We start from the raw sequence: 21,524 nt of genomic DNA on the forward strand, positions 1-21,524 counted from the left end.
AGCCCACCCCACCCCCTTACCCCAGTTGAATGACACTGCACATCTGTCGCAGGAAACGTACGCTATCCGCGCTGTAGTAGCCACATGTGGTTCAGATGCCTAAAACCTGGCGTTAAATATATATATATCTATCTATTAATATATCTATATCTATCTATCTATCTATCTATCTATCTATCTATCTATCTATCTATCTATAAAAACGGTAAAAATGACAAGATGCACACAAGCATGGGGTCAGCAGTGGTACCTTTATTTGATGTTAAAATCCCAATTAATTCACGGGTACTAAACTTAAGTAAAGCCCATCAAAGTCCGAGGCAACCCGACTCCTTTTAGACGCCCAAGTGTTTCAGATTTTACATCTACAAAAATTCTTTTCAAGGAGGATTTACAGTTTGTACATTTAATCATTACACCTGGAGAAGCCCTGTAACATTCCTTCTGCAGCAGCTGATTGATGTCTATACAAAAATGTAGAGCAGCTTCTGCTACTGTGGTCCTTCTAAATGTGCAATTTTGTAAATATATATTTTTTATATTATTTTTTACAATCCTGATTATAGAACTATGAAATTAGGGGAAAAAAAACGCAGGCACTTTTTTTACTTCCACAACATCCTCAGTGCCTATAAATAGAAAACAAAATAACACCACCCATTTTTACACATATATATAACTATATAATAGTACTTTACTTAAACATAAGAGCAGTCTCAAGCTTCCGATCAACCACAGTCAGCAGTTATAGCCATAATTACAACGCTTATTGCATATCACAGTCTAGCCGTCTGGAAAAGACAAGATTTCTGCAGAAATGTCTTTATGGTTTTAACAGATGTACTGAACCACATAAATCTCTATGCAGGCTGCCGCTGCCAGAGTGTTTCAGGCGAGTCCTGGATAAGAAACAGCTCACTGCATTGCTGAAAAGAAAAACAAAAGTATTCAACAAATAAAAAGTTGTTCCAAGAAGGACGTGTTTCCTCTTGCTAACAGAGGTGATGATTAGATCTAGCCCACTTGTATTGTACTGCGCAGACGGAGCTGAAAAAGGTCACTTGTGTTCAGATGTGGTGCGATAAATAAAAATCAGAATGTAACTCAGATGACCAGATCTTTGAAAACTCTCCCTCCGAATGCCTCAAAACTTTCAAATGCTCCGATCCTGCATCGTTTTTGAAGGTAGAGTCTCATCATTGATCACCTATCAATAATTCTGAGCGGGAAACACTTTCACTGGTGTGTAAAGGGAGAGTCTGTTGCATAGAACAGTAATTGCAAGTGAAACAGAATCTAAAAAAACAAAAAAAAAACAAAAAAAAAACTAATAACTTCTGTTTTAATCATCTCCCCGAAATGGTGACATTAAGCCTTTGTGAACGCTCTGCTCATTTATTTTTGCAGAAAGTAAAGAAAGCAGCAAAAAGAAGCAGATCTGCTCCAAGATCTCAGTCTTTGTAGTGTAAAACTTGTGTTGGCTAAATTAAGACATCTGTGTTGCACTCCTCACAGGGCTGATCACTGCTTTAACAAGTCTTTGAGCACGGCTCCACCGCTGGCCTCAGCTGAGACCGGCACAGGAGTGAAGGTGGGCAGGGTGTCAGAGATGGGCTTCATCAGCAGGTGGCCTCCTGGGCCCCCAGAGCTGGAACCAGCCAGCAGAGGTACCGCTGCAGAGCGAGGGGCCAGGAACGGATTGGAATCACCGGCTCGCTTCAGGGAAACTGGAGCCCCTGAGAAGAAAGAGGCTTAAATTTAAATAAAGCTGGATGTGTGAAAGGAAATAAGAAGCGAGTGTTTTTCTTTTAAGTGGGCCATTTACCTGCGGCCATGCTGGAAGTGCCGCTGCTGGTTCTTCCCGCGGGTGGGGCGCTCAGAGGCTTGATGTCATGAACCGGAAGCTTTGGTGCAGGCAGAGAGGGAGTCGACTCTATCTCCAGGAATTTCACAAACATCTCAGAGAAGGACTGCAACAACAAGGAACATGACAGTGAGTGAATGAGGCATTTTACTGAGCCAAATGAAGAAATTCTTTCTGAAAACCAAAGTAAAGAGCTAGCATCACAGTACCATCCTGGTAAAAAAATAAGCTGAAATTTTCAAAAAACGTATTCTGTAATTCTTTAAATGTGGATTCTTCACAAGTACTAATATTAAGAAAGCATTTATTTTGCTGAAAAAGCAGCTTTATTTTGTAAAGGGTTTTATATGTAATTGTTGTTATCATCTCAGTCTTTTGCAGATTTCCATTGCACTGTTGTGTTTGCACTGTCTTGTGTCTATATCATTCTGTTCTGTCTGGTGTTGCACTGTCTTTGTGTTTTTTTGCAATTTTTGCACATTGAACTTAATGTAGTCCTGTGTTGATTGTTATATGTCATATGTAGCACCATGGTCGTGGAGGAACGCTGTCTCGTTTCACTGTGTACTCTACCACTGCACTTTCTACATTTTGAGGACATTTTAGAAGTTCAGACCTTGGATCGAGTCTGCCGACTGTTTTCTATTTAAAATAAAGGCTAAAAAGTGATGTAAAAAAAATAGTAGGACTGTGGGTTTGTGTGTTCATGTGTAGGGATGGGTACCGGTATCCGGTACCATTATGCAAACTCAGCAGCCTGCAACAAGTGCTTTAAGGTGATACTGTGCAAAGGAGGTAACACCTCGAATCTGGTGAAACACCTGGCGACGCATAGCGTTTTTTTTTAAAAGCCGAGAAATGCACTGTATTTGATAGCTTGCTGCAAGACCTCACACGGAGCACATCTACTGCTGGTGTGGTGCCTGTTATCGGACCCGGAGTTAGCAACATCCCCCAAGAACCCGAAGAGTAGAGTCCTGGCCCCTAGCCCTGTCAGTGTAGCAGAAATGATGACGGATGATGATGGCAGCAGCAGCCGTTCTTCTCTGCGTGAGTAGCTTAGCCGTATAGCTCCACAGAAGGCTAATATGATCTTTTTGCAAAAAACCCCCAAACAGCTCAACATGAGAGGTTTTAGGACAAAGTTTGTGTTTTCCATTGTTTAAGCACCGGTTCCAACCACAGGAGGTGTGTTGTATCAACAGAAAAGGCTAACTTGGTTATCATTTTGCAGAAAAAAAGAGACTGCTAAAAATAAAAACATAAGAGGTTTTTGGACAAAGTTTATGTTCTCCATTCTTTAAGCACCTGTTCGAGCACCGTTTAAGCACCGGCACCGTTTCAAAAGTACCGGTTTGGCACCGGTATCGGATAAAACCTAAGCGATACCCATCCCTATTCATGTGTGGTCTTCTGTCAGAATCATGACTTTTCGTTATTGATTTTGTTTGAGCCTAATTGTAATTGTGGCTATTAAGTACAGAATTCTTGTCAGTATTTCTCTTTAATGAATCCTCTGTAAGTGCTGCGCTTCATGGTGATGAAAGACAGTTTAAGGAACTGTTGGGTTGGGTTCCATTCTTCAGGGTAAAATATATACAGTGAGAACTGTGAATCATTTCTTACAGAGTTGAGCGCTTGGCCACTGGTGGGTCTCTGTGGAGTGTTTGGGACACTTTGTGCTCCTCTGCTTCCCAACCAGCTCGATACCCATCCAGTAACACCGTGGCCCCTGTCCTCCTCCAGCATCTGTAGGTAGGAGAAGTGCAGATAAATATTTAGGATATTTAAAACAAATACACCGATTTGCTATGATCAAATACACAAAATAGACTTAATTTTTATTTAAACAAGCACAAGGATGAACAGCGCTGGCAAAGAAAAGGTGACACTGATGATTCAGGCTACTTTTTGGGATTTTCTTTGTCACAAAGTTCTTTCCCTTTCAGCGCTTGCCAAAACTTTATGGAAAGTTAACCCCTGTCACTTACTCCAAGTCCAAACTTTGTAGAAGAAGCTTTACTTGCTATCGCACAGCCCTACCTAATCCGAATCATCAGTTCTCTGGCAGGATTTAACTGGACAGAACCCATATAGACTGTATGGATGACAGCATAAGGCTTAAAAAGGGACAAGAAAGGGGGTTAGCTCCTCTACAGAGACAGATTCTGAAAACTTGCCTGGTTTTGTGGGACACTTGGCTCCCATAAACACGAGTTGAGTGGAAAATTTAATTAGCATTAACAGGAAATGAAGAAGAGACGAGAAAAAAAGTAGAATGATTTCCAACACAATAAAATGGCTCTTCTGAGGAGTTGTAATCGCATTGCCCCTCACTCTGTATCTGTTTTCTTTTAGGAGTGTTGGGTAATATACTTGGAGTACTCTGGCGGGAGCCCTGTGGGAATCGCGCCAGAGTACTTCAAGATCTGGACAAGAAAATGCTTTTTTTTTTCCAGGGCTGAGCTCCGAGAGGATTTTCAGGGACTGCTGGAGTCAAAAGAGACTGTTAGACAACTTTGTAGATCACTGAACGATATCTGAAGGACATCATTACCCAATTCATCCTGTCAAAAATTTCAAAAAGGCCTGTTGACAGAGTGTCAGCGTGACCTGTGACGGAGAATGTAAACAATGGAATCAGCCACTGAACTAAACGGACGCTAAACTAACAGTGATCAGCCTGACATAAATGTAACATCTTGTGAAGCCGACATAGGTAAATATTTTTGCCAAAAGTGTGCCAACGCAGTGTTAACGGTGGAACATTTAAAAATACTACACAGGTGCAATTTTGCTGCAATTAATATTTGACTCATTTTAAACTCAACTTGCTGGAGTTTCTTCAACAGAAAAAGGTGTCGCTGGAGAAAGCTGTATTTTTAAAATACTGATGGAAAAGGGAGTGCAGAAGGCTTTTTTTCCCCCACGGCTTGTGTAGAAATTCTCCTTCTTTTTTTTTTTTTCCTACTGCTACATTCGTCTCCCTCTGTAAGTGCTGTCTGGGAGTCCCATCATCCCACGTGGCAGGAGATGCTCACAAACTCAAGCCTGCAGCACTTTGCATATCTAACTTTCCTGTTATCATTATTTCATGTGACAAGATCCCAGACACCACTGCCTGAAACGCAGCCCCAAACCATGACAGAGCCTCCACTGTGTTTCACAGATGGCTGCAGACACTCACTGTTGTTCTGCTCTTCTGACCTTCACTGTACTTATTGTTGATGACTGAGCCAAAAAATTCAAATTTCATCACTCCATAAGACCTGTTGTTACTGATTTTCAGTCCAATTCTTGTGTAATTTGGCAAACCTCATCCTTTTCTCCCCCTTTCCCTTCCTTAAAAAAAACAATTCTTGACATCCACATTTCCACTGAGACTGTGGTGGCGGGTGTGGTTTTGGCTCGGCTGCAGGAGGAGATGTGGAGAGGAAGGTTCAGAGGTTCAGTGTTAAGGAAAAGCCGAGTGGCACAGCTGTCGCCGATCTTTTAATCAACCTCATCTATTTATGCAGTAGCATGTTAGGCATGGACACTCATGGAAGTACAGACAGCAGCTAGCTGATGATTCTGACTGTGAATGCACACAAGAGTGAAACACCACGCTGGAGTATAAAGCGTAAATATAATATTAATAGTGAAAAGATGAGTCCATGTGTGAGTGTTGGGGAACACAAAGTAGACAAGAGGCCAATCTGATGAGGCTTCAGTGAACAGTAGATGGATCAACTGAAGGGCCAAATGCATCTCTCATGTCTTGAGGCCTTTGCTCGATTTCTTTTGCCATTTCTTAAAGACATGGCTTTCAAATACTGTTCAACTGCTGTACATAATATTTTGGCCCTGGCACTTCTTTTGTTTTCCACATGTTTTTGCAACATGCTGCTAGTATCGAAATGTCTAAAGATAGTGTGTTTTGTTGAATTGCATATAATGTGTAGACAAAACTAGTTCATCCCTTGAATTAGGTACCTTATAATGCTGTAATGGTTCATAGGTCAGTATGAAGTGGCTAAACAAACAAACACACACAAATACATTCCTCTGAAAATGGACTGAAAATGATTGAAGAAAAAAAAAAAAAAAGGCAGCTGATGTCCAAAGAAAAACTTTGAAAGACCTTCAGATTATTGGAGAATTATTGCCCAAGAGCATTTTAAAATAATTACAACAAACTGACTCCTTGGAAGGAAAATATGAAATGATGAGGGGTGGGTCAAGAATTTTGCACGTATAAATCTTTAAACACTTAATTCATTTGGCAAATAACCAACATTCAACATTACAAACCTTTTAGTGATTACTGCAGGAAGCATAAAGATGTTAAAAAGTGAGTTTTATTTTTAATTAAACAGATTTTCATTTTTTGGTTTTCTACTAATTCAACAGAGTTTTAAGAGAAGCAAACCAGCTGCTAACGGACAGACACTGTCGCACTATTGTCACTTCTTTGCTAACAATGCTTTTAGGTAATTGGACTTTTTGCAAAAAAATCAATGAAACAAAATGATTATTGTCAGTCCAGAAATCTCTCACCTTTTCAACATCTTCTCGGTTTAGACCCAAGACACTTCCCATGAGCCTCAGCACATCGGCACGCTTGGTTTTGGGCGAGTGGAAGTATCCCAAGAACAAGTTACGCATCAGGACCCTGCAGAAAGAACAACATGGGCAGCAACGTTGACTGATGATGTAATTCAAGGTTTAAAAAAACAACAACAAAAAAAACCAAAGATGTGGCTATGATCCATTTTTATGCAGCTGCATGAACAATACCTAAATTCAAAACGCATCAATCTTCATCAAAGCTTATTTATAGCACTAAACACTATACTGGCTAGAAGGGTACATTTCTTTTCCATAATTGCTGCAATCCTTTTAAGACCACGTATCTCTAAAATAATCCAGTTTCCGTGAACTTAGTACAATTTGGAAGGATTTATGTTGCTAAAGATGGAAAGTATTTTTTTCAACCTAGAAAAAAAAGAATTCAATCACTTCAGTTTAACAGAAAAGGTTTAGTTTGATTCACCTGGTTTTCCCTAAATGGGAACAAACTGCTTCAATCATAAACTTGATCCTCTCAATTTCAAAGTTAAAAAAAATGAGAACTTGAAACTGGGAAATCTACCTGAGGATTTAAGAATAATCCATTTAAAAACAATGGAAAAATGTAATCATAATCTAAATAAACTGGAACTAATATTTAACAGAAATGTACTTGAAACTTACTTGTCTATTTTTCCCTCTGTGCTGTTCAAAAGGTTCATGAGTTTCCTCTGTGCCTCTTCCAGCATCTCCTGCCTCACATCCACTGCAACATGGAAACAAACAGAGTGACAACTTTAACAGTAATGTTCATGCCTCTGCTGTACATGGGCCACTTTGTGCCTCTTGTGTTTCAACATCTGCAGTGAAACCACAGTGATACAGTTACAGACTCCTCTAATCCTTCTTGATTAAAAATACAACAGCGATTGCACAAATACAACATTTTTCTATTCTGTTTATTAACAGATGTAACGACAAATTGCAAATGACAAGCAATAAATTGTACTATTTCATAGGAAATTAGGATAACACAACAATAACAAAAAATAAAAAATGTGTATGTTTTCTGGCTGCTAAGGTGGAAAATACAGTGCAAAAAAATGTTTGGCAAAGTCTTAAATGAGTCAGAAAAACTTTCAGCAAGCTGTTAGTGTTGCAAAAAGATCTGGATTTACAAAGATTGCAGGCTATTTACTTTTCTGAATCTCAGATATGTTAATCTGTGGTTCAAATGACAGGCACAAACTAGAGCAATGCTCCACAGACATACCAAAGCTAGACTGTTCAGTGTGTTCTCACAGTTAATCAACTATTTTTAGACACAATGTAAATTTTCATATAGGTGACTGATTTGTAAAGAAAATATAGAGCCTCGTATCAGGTCTGGACAAAGTCTGAACAGCCAGAGAGCAGTAAGAAAAAAAACAGTCTGAGAATTTGCTGTGATGTAATGTTCATATCTGATAGGAATGAAATCTGCTGCCGAGTGTGAAACAAATAATGGCTTCCCACTTGAGAGAGTTACAGTTTCACTAATTTGGTCCTTTACTTGGCCTATGCAAGGGAGGTAAGTGTTTCTTCAAAGGCTGGCAGATGCCTTCCATACGAGCTTTAGAAAGTGCTGTGATCTTTAAACCCAGCCAGCCTTAAAGACAGCCGTTTTATTGCAACCTCACGAGGATTCATTTTTCAGTAAAGCTGGAATGCTGAGCTTTATACAGTCTGATAAAGACACCATTAACACAACATTTATAGTTGAGGTTTAAAAAAATAAAAAATTTAAGAAAATAAAGACATGTTGAAGTCAGTAGGTGAAAACGCTTGGCTGAAGCTCACCTTGTTTTTTCAGCTCCTCAATTTGTTCCTCCTTCAGATCGAGCTGATCTGTGAGACGAGATGCTGAATCTAGAGCAGCGTTGGCTTCATCCAGGTTCATCTGACAGAGAAAGTTACAGCGGTACATAACGTTTGTCTTACTGATTTTTATTAATGTTTGTCTTCAAAAGATTATATGACATTTTGATATCTATCAACTTTTAAAAAAAAATTTAAAAAAATAGTGCTACTGATGCTAATCACTGGTATGATTCTCTGATAGGTGATTGGCTGCTGGTTTACCTGGAGAGCAGAAGCTTGGTCCTCCAGTTTCAGAGCTTTTCTTTTCCACTCCTCTTTCTCCTTCTTGTGCTTCTCAAGTTCTGCTGAGTACATGGCTTTCTCTTCTGTCGGAGAAATGCAGATAAAAGTATTACTAAAAGTAATCCAAAAAGGCATTGCCGGGTACACCAACTGTAAAGTGCTATGAGGAAAACACAGTTTTAAATATTCCAGGATAACAGATACAATTATCCTGCTCGAGTCTGATCTAAACAGCAAAGATCTCTTTGAAGCCCTCAAACTCGCCTTGTTGGAATTGCTCTAGCACCATCTGCAGGTTGGAGAGTGACACTGCATACTGGTTGACTTGTTCCTGAGAGGTTCTGAGTTGGGCCAGCGCATCGTCTCTCTGCTTCACCACCCCAATTAACTGCTCCTGCAGAGACTCTACCTGCATGCTGGCCTGTTGACTGGAAGAGAGAGGACGGGTAAGTAGAAACACAATAAGAATGACACTAAAATAATTTTAAAACGTTTTCATGCAAAATTATTTTAGTGTCAAACAGCAATGTTGGATCCAAGTGAAAGTAACAGTTTTATAATCAGTAAATAATTAGTTGTCAGCTAGTGGGTCAAACAACACTTTAGTTTGACAAAAAAATATTTGATCCTACCAGGTTTAAACCTTTTATGTAAAAAGGTCAAGGGTGAAGAAAGCCTACTGTAGATGTGTTATTTCTATGCATTTCCGCTTCCTTGTCAATGAGAACAAAGTGCAACATACATAAAGAAAACACCTGAACTAATTACAGTAAGTATAGAACAGTTCCTGGTGATTTTATCAGTCTTTAATCAAACCTTTTAAAACACACATTAGTTTTATGCTAACCTGGCACTCTCCACAGCACTTGAGGATGTCGTCAGTCTGTCATCCAGCAGAGCCACCTTCCTGCGGAGCTCTGTCTCTCTGTCCTCTGCAGCGAGGGCTTCTCTCGTGTATGAATCTTCAATCTCCAACAGGTGATTACGCAACCGTTCAAGCTCCAAGTTTAGGCGGTGCTCTTTGTCTCTCACATGTTGGAGCTGTAAACAACCAAACAAAAAAAAAGATAGCTTCAGCACAGTGCCATTTAACTTGAAGCAGCCATGTCTTATTATCAACAGACAAGTATTTACTTGACTATACTGTTATAGGGTATATATACAATATATACAAGAGATTCAATACTGCAATAGTCTGAGTATTTAATGAATGAAAACAACAGAGCATGTATAATGATGCCCGATAATTAAACTTGGTAACCTGGATGGTTCCATATGAAGTTACAATACCTCCACAAGTAAAATTAAGGGCGATGGGTGAATATTGTTCTCTTACCTCAGTCTGTAATGCCGTAGTCTCCATTTGCTTCTGCTTGAGTGCCATCATCACCTGATCCCTCTCCTGCTGAAATGCCACAGCTTTGTCCTGCATGGACTTCACTTCGTTCAGGAGCTGATTCAGCTCACCAGATTTACCCTACAAGAGAGCAATAAACAGTAAATCATAAAAAATTTTGAAAGAATAAATGACAAAGTTTCCTGTCTAAAATGACGCTGATCGATGAATTCCATTACTAAAATGCGTCAGTATAAATTTAACCACAAAAAAAAAAAAAGTTACTGACCTGCTCTTTGTCTTTGAGCAGTTTCTCCACAGTGGCAGCCTTCTCGCTCATCGCACTCAGTTCAAACTCCTTCTCTCGCAGCAGGAGGGAAACCTGCATGTTAGTTTCCTGCAGAGCTCTAAACTCTGACTCTTTCTCTCGAGAGCGTGCAGCAACCAGCTCGTTCTCCTCCTTTAGCTTCTTCACGTCCATCTCAAGAATGAGCGCACGCTCTTTGAGGTTGGTCACAGCCTGCTTCAGAACCTCGTTGTCATTCTCACGGTTACGTAGTGCTTCACTTACTTGAACTAGTTGGTCTCCTTTGCTTTTGATGAGCAAGTCTTTCTCCCTCACAGACCTCTGCAAGGCCTCCAGTCTCTCTCTGACCTGTCGAGCCTCCTCTGCCTGACTTCGCTGCTCGCTTTCAGAGGCAGACGCGGAGTTGGAGAGTCTGTGGTTGTTTTCTTGAAGAGTCCTGATCGTGTTTTCTTTCTCAGTCAACTGTGCTTTTAGTTGAACAACTTCTTGCTGTATCTTCTCATCTTTTACAGCGGAATCTGGCTGATGGCTTGGAGCATCAGTACTGAGAGAAGAGCCACTACACTGAGTGGCTATGACTTCAGGTGTCTGCGTGACGCTGTCCAGTTTGCCTAACAGGACATCCTTTGTGCTGCTGAGCTGGGTAATGGTTTGTTGAACCTGTGCGAGTTCCAGACTCAGACTTCCCAATCTCCTTTCCTTCTGCTCGTAATTCTGGACCAGTCGAGCGTAGTCCACTGAGAGCTTTGAGCTACAGTCACTGTCGGCAGAAACCTGACTCTGGAGTTTGATCAGCTCCTCGTGCAGCTGAGCCGACTCGTGCTGCATGTTCTTGACTGTTGTGATGACCTGCTGCTTCCACTCCTCCATCTTCTTCACCTGTTGCTTCAGTGTGTCCCTCTCCTGCAGTAGCTCCTCAAACTGGTTGCTGCTGACCCCTCCAGAGCCAGCACCGGGCTCTCCTCCTGAGGACTGCAGGACGGTCACCAGCGTTTGGCACTTCTGGGTCAATGCATCGATCTCTATGTCCTTCTCCCTAATAATTCGAGACAGATTCTGGATGGTCTCCTTGAACATCTCCTGGCTTCCCGAGGGATCGCTCATGTTAGAGAGGCGCTGATTTTCCTGCTGAAGCTTCAACAGGGCTGCTTCCTTTCCGGCCATGATATCCATGAGGCGGTGATAGTCGGACCGAAGCTGGCTGTTTTCTCTGGTCTTCTCGTTAAGCACGGCAATCACTTGCTCTCTCTCCACAGCGTATGCCTGTAGCTGCTGCTGTAAGAACATGACATCCTGGCTGTGTCCGCCTCCCATGGAAACTCTGGCATGAAGTGCCTGAATTTCAAGATCCTTCTGCATGATCATCTGTGAGAGCTTTCCCACTTCGTCACGAGAAACCACCAGCTGATCCAGCTGCCTGGTCAGTGACAGGTTCTTCTCATTAAGCTGGGTGATCTCAGTCTCTTTCTCCTTGATGCCCCTCACCAGTCTTTCTATATCTACCTTAGACAGGTCGTGTTTCTCATTGCCATTCTCCTGATTTAGGGTCTGAGTCTTTTCCTCCTGCAAGATGACCTCTCCCTGCACAGACGGAGAGTTGGCTCTGCTCTGACTCTCACTAAGCTGCTCTACAGTTTGCTGGAGGCGGGTTATCTCTTCGTCTCTGGCCTGGATGAGTCTGTCGTAGTTTAGTGTTGTCTGCTGATGGTGAGCACGAGCCTGTTCAATCTCACTCTGCTGAGCCTGCAGAGACTGTTGAGAGAGAAGTAGAGAAGCTTGCTGTTCCTCAGTGGTTCTCCTCAGAGTCTGGACCTCCTCTTCCAGGGCATTACGGGAGGATTTGAGTTGGGTGATCTCTGTCTCCAGCTCTGTGATGATGTCCAGAGTCCTGGGCTCAGCCAGAGGTAGAGGTCTGCTCTGCTGATCCCTGAGGCGGTCAATCTCCTCTTTCAGATGGCTGTTCTCCTCCTTCATACCTCCCAGCTGCTTATCCTTTTCATCTAGCGACTGTTTGAGTGTTTCAACTTCCTTGGTGAAAACTGAAACCTTATTATCCAGCTCTGTCTGTAAATCTGCAGCATTTTGTTTTAAAGTGTCCATAAAGACATCTTTCTCTTGCAGCAAATCCGTCAGCTGCTTCTGCCCTGCAACTGTGATCGATAGCATCTCATTGGTGTCTCTGTGGTCAGCTGCCACCTGCTCCACATCTCTTTTCAGCTGAGCAATCTCCATGTCTTTCTCCTGGTTTAGTTTGATGGCACGTTCATGCTCAGTCTGCAAAGCAGAGGCGTCCATAGATCGAGCTCGAGTTAACTCCTCGATGGTCTGCTGGTACTGTTTTACCTGTTCTTTTAGTTTGTTCTCAGCCTGCGTCAATTCACCTTCGAGCTGATATTTCTCCAGCTTTAAAGCTTCAATACGAGTATCCTTCTCCCTCACAACCCTGTTCAGAACACCCTGGCTTTCCTTCAGCTGTCTGGTTAGTTCTTCCACTTTACCCAAGGTCTGCTCATTGTCCGCCTTGAACCTCCTGTTCTCCACCTTCAACTCATAGTCTTCAGACATCACCTTCTCGTGGGAGCGCCTCATCTCATCCAATTCTCTCCTGAGGTCTGACAACTCTCTCTCCTTCTCTGCTAGCGCCTCATTAGTACCCTGTGCCTCACTTGCTCTCTCCCTTCCTTCATAAAGTTTTGCTTTAGCAGCCGATAACAGCTCCTCTTTCTCCTGCAGGGACTTCTTTAGCTCGCTGACCTCTCTGCGTGCATCCCGGCTCTGCTCCTGTGCGTGTCCCAGTTTGTCTTTTAGCTCTTTCACTGTCCGTTCCAATTGCTGTTTCCCCATATGCAGTTCGTTAAGGGTAAAAGCACTCTGGCTCATTTTCTCTTTTTGGGACTCCAGCTCTTGCTCAAGTGCCCTTTTCTGGTCATTGGATGTGTTGAGCTCTGCAGTCATTCTTTTCAGCTCTGTCTCGGCCTCTTTCAGCTGTCCAGAGAGCTGCTCTTTCACTGAGATCATATGCTAAAGTAGAAAAACAAAGTGTTAATATTGTCTCTACTGTTGGGCTTTGCTGTATCAAGTTGGACGGTATTTTTTGTTTTTTCAAAACAAGATGTTTTATTAGGGTAAACTATACAGACTGCGTATAACTGCTGAGGAAAAGGCTGAGTTATTTATTGTATGTTTTTCTAATCAAGTTAAACATTTTAAACACTTTGACACTTGATATCAAACATCTCTAAATAAGATGCTGAAATAAACAATAAACAAAGAGATAAAGCACCAAAGTCACGCAGACCTGTGTAGCTTCCTGGTTTTGTCGGTCTAGTTCCTCCAGTTCAGACATCAGTGTGTCCCGCTCCTCCTCAGTAGCTCTCAGGGCCTTTTCTCTCCTCCCCAATTCTGCCTTCAAATCATCCAATGACTCCAAATCAGACTCAGCTTCATTTCTGCTGACTAGTTGTTCTTCTGCCACTTTAAGTCTTTCTTGCAGATTAAGCTGTGGACAGAAAATCAGAAACTCACTTACAGAGACCGAGTACCTTCCGCAACCCATTATTGGCAGAACCGATCAACAAAACCACCTTTTGTTTTTCTTTGCTGACACTGTGTTGTCTGAGTACGGTTTTTCTTCTTACCACTAACTGACACAATTACACCGAAAACAAAGTCAAATAAACTCACGGGTGACTAAAATAATATTTCTGTACAATATAAACAAACCTTTTCTTGTTCCAAGTCTTCCTTTTCTTGTCTCAGTGCTCCAATAATGGTGTTCAGTTCTAAGATGTCTGCATGCTCGACTTCTTCCTTTGGTTCTGCCTAAAGTTAAAATAAGTCATTAAATTAATTGGAGAAGCTTATGGAGGTGACTCCAGCCATTAAATGCAAAAACTGCACACCATTTAAATGTATCTGTTATCCCCATTTAGGTCTTCATCTTGTGCAACTCTCTTGAAGGTCTGTCTTTCTTTGGCGTCACATTTGTCATGCACTAGGTCTCCTCTTTCTTTTTCAAAGGAATGGTACACAACCTCCTTGAATGTGGCAAGCCTGATCCTGTTTGCACTCCTGACCTGATGTGTTGACTTTGTGCTTAGTCAATGCAAGCTTTCCATTTGAGACTGCTGTTTGATCTGAGTCACAGCTGGAAACGCAAATCTTATCACGAGTGATGATCTTCAACAAGAAAGCTGAATCAATGTGACTGAAGTCCATCACAAAGTGTTCAGGATTGAAAATCCAGTGTAAACAAAAAGCAGCACAAGCACATGAAACAGTGCAGCACATCACCAGATGACAAGATTAAAAGATAGGTAGCCAAACTTACACACAGGTACAGTTTTTGCTTTTATAGCCGGAGTCACACAGTATATACAAACATGTGCATATTGCTGATCTTCATGCTTACCTCATCCAGGTTTTTCAGTCTCTCTATTTCCTTTTCTGCAGCTGGAAAGTGGACATTTTAGTTAATATACAGATGCAATGGCTTAAAAAGTGAAATCTATGACAATTTTCTGCATCTACATGTGATCTATATACAGCTCCTACAATACAAATTAGAATTAGCTATAGCTGCAACATCAATAAAGAATGTTAATTAAGCAGATAACACATCCATATGAATAAGCCATAATTTAACACAATGAATACCTGCAAGGCTATTTCTTAACATTTGGATCTCGTGGTCTAGCTGGGCTTTTTGCAAAGCCTTCCCCTCCTGCTCTTGAACTCGTGTCTGGAGCTCAGCCACGGAGGCCTGCAGCCGCGTGTAGTTCTGCAGGAGCCCGGTATTCTCTTGCTGAGCATCATCCTTCTCAAGCTGCAGTGAGGCTTGTATCTTCTGTGCCTCCTCCAAACTGGCAGACAGTTCGGCCAGCTGCTTCTCACGCTGCTCCGCTGCTTCTTGCAGGGACTGTATGGTTTCATGGAGTTCATGCAGCTTGGAGGTGTCTGACACAGAGGTGGGCTGACCACCACCTGGAGAAAATTATTAAGAGGAGCAAATTTATTTGTGTGTGACACCAGAGTAGTGCAACTAAGATACTTTCTCTAATAGAACTATTCTACGTCAGATGCATTTAAATATGTGCGTAGCTCTAAGACACTGTAAGAATTTAGGTCATAGCAGATCAGTGGAGCAATGAACTCTCAAAAGTCCCTAATTGCCCAAGCTTCCCATAGTTATTCCAAAAATGAGCTGACCACTCTGAATCTGTTCCTCCAGCTCCTCTATCCTCTCCTCGTACTCTGCCAGCTCCTGCCTGTGCCGCCGGGTGACATCTGCCAGCTTCTGTCGCTGGGCATCCTGCAGAGCTGCAAGTTCATGCTGGTGTTCATCCACCTCACGACTCATCTCATCTCGAAGCTCCTGAAATGAAGAACCCACAGCAGCAAAGTTAGAAAAACGCAGTATCATTTGTACAGACAACAGTAAGAGACCATATCATTTACCTTAATAGTCCTTTGAAGCTTGAGAATCTCACTGTGGTCGCCATTACCAGCTCCTGTTGCTGTTGATGCCTGTTACAAAAAACAAACAAACAAACAAAAAGTGTGTTCATGTGGTTATTTTAAAAAAATATTCAAAAGGTAAAACCATCTGTTCCATAATCATCTAATTCTTCTGTAGTCTTACCTGAGACATTCGTCGCCAGTGTGCTACCTCCGACTCCAGACGCATGACTTCTGTCGACAGCCTATTGATCTCTTGCTGCGACCAGATCACATCGCTGAGGTCCATTTCTTCACCATGGAAGCCCTGGTGAGATCCTGGGTGACGTAACAGGAAAGAGGAAGCAGAAGAGGAGGTAGTGGACGATGACGTAGTGGTTACGGGCAGCATCGCAGGGCCAGCTGAAGCAGACTGGGCTGATTGCTGTAGCTTCTGGACTTCTTCTTGAAGCCCACTCTGCCGAGCTTTCAGGTGACTAATCTCCACCTGAAAGGACAAAAATTACAAGACTTTCCCTTAAAAGACTTCCAAATGAAACTGGGTTTGTCTTAGTCTAACAAAGCACAAACGGCGAGTTTGATTTAGGCAAGACATACATGTCTATTTAGAGCTGAAATTCCTTTCTTAAGTAGCTTTTCATTGCAGATAAACTCCTAATGTTACTGGCACATCTGCAAACAGCGTTCACATGTTGGCGCATACAAAACATTTTAATACATCTAAAAATGAAATAATGTGTCTTAACCACTTTTCAATCTTCTCTCACTTAAAGCCAACACTGTTAAATTCATGTGTACATACATCTTTCTGCTGCAGCAGGGTCCTGTATTCTGCAGACTGACGCTTGATTTGGATCTCCGCTGCCTCCAGCTTCTCCTCAAGCTCTGCATGAAGCTTTCGCAATCTCTCATACTGCAACAAAGACAAATCAAGGACAAAAGACCGAAATACAGAAACATTCAGCAAATTAGAATGTATTTACAAATTTTATAGGGATCACAATCAACTACAAGGCAGACATATTGGATCTCAGAGACACTAAAATACTGCATTTTCCCCCAAAACTAAACCAACAATATTAACCCATTTCTGTCTATTTTACAACTTTTCCATCTACTTTTTTTCAGTCGCACTGAGCTCCAAGCTTATTTAATCCTTCCAGAGACTTAAATCTGATTGTGACCATAAAAAGCACATCGCAGAGTACATAGCCTTATGTTTTTATATGGTTAAGTGCTGGCCACAAAACAGCTGGGAACAGCTGTAGCTTTGAGCAACTGTTACTCAGAAAGGAAGATCTAATGTAGTACATTTGTCCAGTGCTATATTTAGCCACAGATTACAACGCATTTGTAAGAGTATTTAAAGCAGCAGGATGGTGTGTGAGGGACTGAAAATCAACAATAGGTTGATTCATGGCAAGAAAGAAGCATACAGTGTTTTTCACTAATGCGTTTAATAGTTTTGTGGGAGCTCAATGTCACAGAGGAATAAGCAATATGAAGCAGTGCATGCTAGTAGGTTAAATTCACTGTTGGCTTATTTATCTTAATTGGCAGGAAGACAAAATACAGAATGCTGCTACTTTTATTCATTAAGGAAGGACCTATTGCCATCTTTAAAACATGATTCTATAGTACTGATAAAGTTCTACTATGATTATGAAAGCTTTGATGAATTGAGGTACAAGCAAAACACACAAACCAAACAACAAACCCACGGTTAATGATATTAGTTTCACATTTCCTGCTATGACAAGTGAAAAGACTTTAGCCAGAAAAGTTTATAATACTGCAGAGTGAAAAGACTAACCTCAGATTTCTGAGCACCAAACGCAGACTCGACTTCAGCCAACTTGGAATTGGAAACCTGCAGTTCCGTGGCCGCATCTGTAGTTGCATGGGGGAAAAAATGTAGCAGTTCCAAAATTATTCATGATTCAATGTAAAAATAATGCAGCACATGATTTAAATCTGTTGCGTCATTTTAGTTATACAAATCCAATAAACACAATAAAAACACACTTCTGCACTACTTTTATGCAGATTTATATAGACATGTTTTGTTTTTTGTAATGAGAGGGGCTTTTCTGCTTTATCCACCATAGTGCATGTAGCACATTTAAGTGATTCTAACTGGAGCCTAACCTTGCTCACATGATAAACAAACATGCTTGGCTGAGCAGGCTGAACATTCCTCGCCATCTTGTCTGAGTTATGTGATCTAACAGCTGAAGGAATCTCAGCCAACACATAACATTCATTAGAAGACACATCAAGCCTCAGTTAAAGATCCAGCAATAAAAGTTTACTTAAAAGTCCTTCCTGCAGTGATATCAATTCATTCTTATTTTTTTTTTATCTAGAGCTGTGAGTTGGAAATCTGTGGCCAAAGTTCTCTTTCTGTCAGCGTTTTATCATTTATCGATGTTTGCTTTAGTAGGATGACACTTCAGGGTTTAAGTGGGTAAGGTTGATGAGGCTCTTCTAATCCAAAATAACTGCATTTTAACACTATGCCCAACACTGGCGACACAGTCCAGCAATCAGTATTTTCACATTATGCAATATTGAAAATAAATAAATAAATAGACTGTCGGCTCCCTTTTTCATATCTAGCGACCGATGAGTTCAAAACAACACTCTGACAGGAAAACTGTTAAACACTAACTAGAGTTTAAGTCTAAGTTAAGTTAAGTCAAATTAGTGATGATGAGTTCAAAAACCAGATATGAACCCAAATATGAGTAATTTTGGAAATCAAACAACGCCTCTCTATCAGTGTTGACAACATGCTGCTAAAAGTCAGTTGACAATGAAAAAAGAGGGACCATGTTTGCTTAAAGGCTTGCACCTAAATGAACTCAGAGTTGGAGCTTTGACTTTGCTGATAGCTTCAGACGTGAATCAAGTCGCATATTTGGTAACATGCATTTGTAAAAAAAATTAATAAATAAAAAATTCCAGTTGATAAAATCAAAGGCTGATGGGGAATTGATATGTTTCAACATACAAGAATGTGTCTACATGGAATATAAATAACCAGTGCTGAAGCTGAATAATCCACTAGCGTAACAGGAAAATAACATAATGCATAAGAGGGAAAAATCCACTTTAGGATTCTAAAACAATGTGCTGAATCTACTTTACAGTTAGTCTGACCATGTTCTGATAGCAGATCACGCTGCACAATAGCCATCAGTCTAATCAGGCAACAGTCAGTTTGAAAGAGACACCTTTTTAACTGCACCACACCAAAATCACTGATACAGACTTTTGTGTTACAATAAGTGAACTCTGCTGTGTTTCTCCGATCCATATGTCCATATTCAGCTGCTCTCACCTGGAATTTATCTGTCAGTTTACAACTGAATTGTTATTTTTAAATTCAGACATTACTGACTTTAATGTACCATTGAGAAAATTTTGACTGTAATAAACACAAAAGGAAAATTTTATTTTTCAGGAACTAAGAGTTCTTTCAGTCAACACATGTCTGTCAGAAGCTCAAACTTAAATATAGTGCTGTGGTGGTGTGGAAATGCAAGTATGCAAGAATGCTACCTACACTGTAAGTCACAGTGGCTGTTTCAGCCCTTCAACAATTTGGAAACTTTTGGAACTTTTAGTTCACTGCTAATGGATGTAAAACTCAAACACTGTTATCATACTAGCTGTCCCACTCATTCAGTGCCAAACAGAGGAGCTCCTTTTAAGACCAAAAAAAGTTGTTTAACTTTTATAGACTAATAGCACATAACTATAATTATATACAGCACAGCATGGATTGTTTTGGGGTTTTGTTTTTTTTGTTTTTTTACATCTAATGAGGACTCAGACAGTCACAGGTGTCTAATTAGATACGCAGATATTTTACTGTAAATACACAAGAATACAGAAATGCTTGCAATTTATTTGAACTTCTAAAGACTTGCATGAAAGGCCTTTTTAAATTTTAACTTTTAAATTGCATTGTACATTGTGCTTGATACTGAACTCAAAATTTTCATAACTCTTAATAAACTTTCAGAACTTTTAATAAATCAATTTGTTTATATTTTATCCTGCATTTTGAATCAATCACCATTTTAAAAGGTATGCATCCCTGTTTAATACATAGCTAGGTAGTTCACTGTCTATATTATGTGCTGCTGTAAAGCACTAATGTTATTATTTACTGGAAATGGCCTATATCTCATTTGAGATTAATTCCAAACACCTAACAAAGTAAACTACATTTACACACTGGTTTGACAATTTATAGCGAAACTCTAAGCTGAAAGTGACAGAGTTTAACACAACAGCGCTACTGTAATCGTGATGTCAGTTAAGTTTAAATCTTTATACAAAGAAGATGATTCAACTTCAGGTTGGAGTTTGTGGTGGTGTTAGAGTGAGCTGTGCTGCAGTGCAACTCGTTTCTGATCCTGATATAAATGTTTGTATAAGCACTGTGCAGTGTGTGAATGTGTGTGTGTGAATGGGTGGATGACTGAATGTAGTGTAAAGCGCTTTGGAGTCCATAGGGACTAAGTAAAAGCGCTATACAAATACTGGCCATTTACCATTTACCATTACTATATTATTTTCTGAATTTCTTTCAACAAAGCTGAGTTGTGTCTGTTATCTGTTGTGTCATATCCAAAATGCTCAGTGAAAGTACAATTCAGAGCTGAGGAGCAACCAAAAAGTTCAGATTTTCTTTGTGATGAAAAGGTCTATTTCGTCAAGTATTATCTTGTGTGGGTCACGCAAAAAAAGCAATTGATGTGTTTCTGCTCTTTCTGTCGCATCTGAAAATTAGGAAATGCACTGCAATATAACCCATTAACTGCAATATAACCATAAAGTTAAACAAGTCCATCTTCTACACAAAACTGAACACTGAAAATGCTCTTGAACCTAGGACTGATGTATCAGACAGCACAGGTTTTAATTGTACATCATAATTTGGAACTGAAAAGCATGTCTCATAGAGGTGTAGAAAAAGCCTCACTCAGGTGTGCTCTAAAGGTGATGTGGACATCGCACGGATCAAACCAGGAACACAAACAAACTTACCTCCGACTTCTTCTACACCCTCCAGCAGCATGTCTTTGGTAAAGTTCGATATCTGCCCGGTGAAAGATGACAGACTCCCGCTAACCTGGCCCAGAGACTGGCCGAGGCCGGAGCCGATTCCCCCCAACCACGATGACATCTTCGGAGGAGACAAAAACCAAACAAAAACAAAGCAGGGCCGAGGAGAACAGGGGAGCTAGCCTAGCCTAGCTTAGACTCGAAAGATAATACAGCTTGCTCGCTCATCAAGCTCAGCTGGAGACTCTCAGCCACGGGGGACCCGTAAATTCTAAAATCCAATTTCTTTCCTGCGTGACAAAGTCGCTTTCCAAACCGACAGAAGCTCATTTAGCAAGCACAGAACCCGGCTAATGACAGCTGGTCGTCCACACGAAGTAGTTCCTGAAAACCGGCGGACATAATATCGAAGTCTGACAGCTAATACCTGAGATGACGACTTTATGTTTGAGTCTGTGTCGTCTGCGGTCAGCCTGAGAGGAATATTCAGCGAATTTTTTGGCAAATCTAAACACCACAGCGACCCAAAAGTGCCACCTCGACTGCAGCCATTATCGACTCGACCGTGGCGAAGGGTGTCAAGTTTGACGTGGACACCGCACACGACAGCGGTGCATTGTGGGATACTGGAGGACCAACACACTGAAGGCGCATTCAAGGTCCCGAAGAACACAAAGCGTTGCAGTCTCATTTAAATAGTTTATTATAAATGGTGTAAATTCCACAAAATACACTATACTACTACTATATCTTCTTTTCATAAAATGTAAAATATTATTAAGATAGTT

General features: G+C 40.9%; 1 protein-coding gene across 1 annotated transcript; it reads right to left on the bottom strand.

The window, feature by feature from the left end:
- Positions 1–232: 232 nt before the first annotated feature.
- trip11 (thyroid hormone receptor interactor 11) lies at positions 233–21,352 on the bottom strand. The gene is made up of 21 exons (XM_005477458.4): positions 20,719–21,352; positions 17,471–17,547; positions 16,460–16,570; positions 15,842–16,144; positions 15,658–15,726; positions 15,409–15,574; positions 14,857–15,183; positions 14,612–14,652; positions 13,924–14,022; positions 13,499–13,699; positions 10,183–13,221; positions 9,894–10,034; positions 9,405–9,598; positions 8,822–8,985; positions 8,537–8,640; positions 8,255–8,354; positions 7,100–7,181; positions 6,404–6,518; positions 3,491–3,613; positions 1,826–1,970; positions 233–1,736 (listed from the first exon to the last, which is right to left on the bottom strand). The coding sequence occupies exons 1-21, from the start codon at positions 20,855–20,857 to the stop codon at positions 1,522–1,524; spliced, it is 5,955 nt and encodes a 1,984-aa protein (XP_005477515.1). The 5' UTR covers positions 20,858–21,352; the 3' UTR covers positions 233–1,521.
- Between the last annotated feature and the right edge of the window lie 172 nt (positions 21,353–21,524).

The sequence above is a fragment of the Oreochromis niloticus genome, linkage group LG19, assembly GCF_001858045.2.
Source record: "Oreochromis niloticus isolate F11D_XX linkage group LG19, O_niloticus_UMD_NMBU, whole genome shotgun sequence".
Classification (NCBI taxonomy): Eukaryota; Metazoa; Chordata; class Actinopteri; order Cichliformes; family Cichlidae; genus Oreochromis; species Oreochromis niloticus.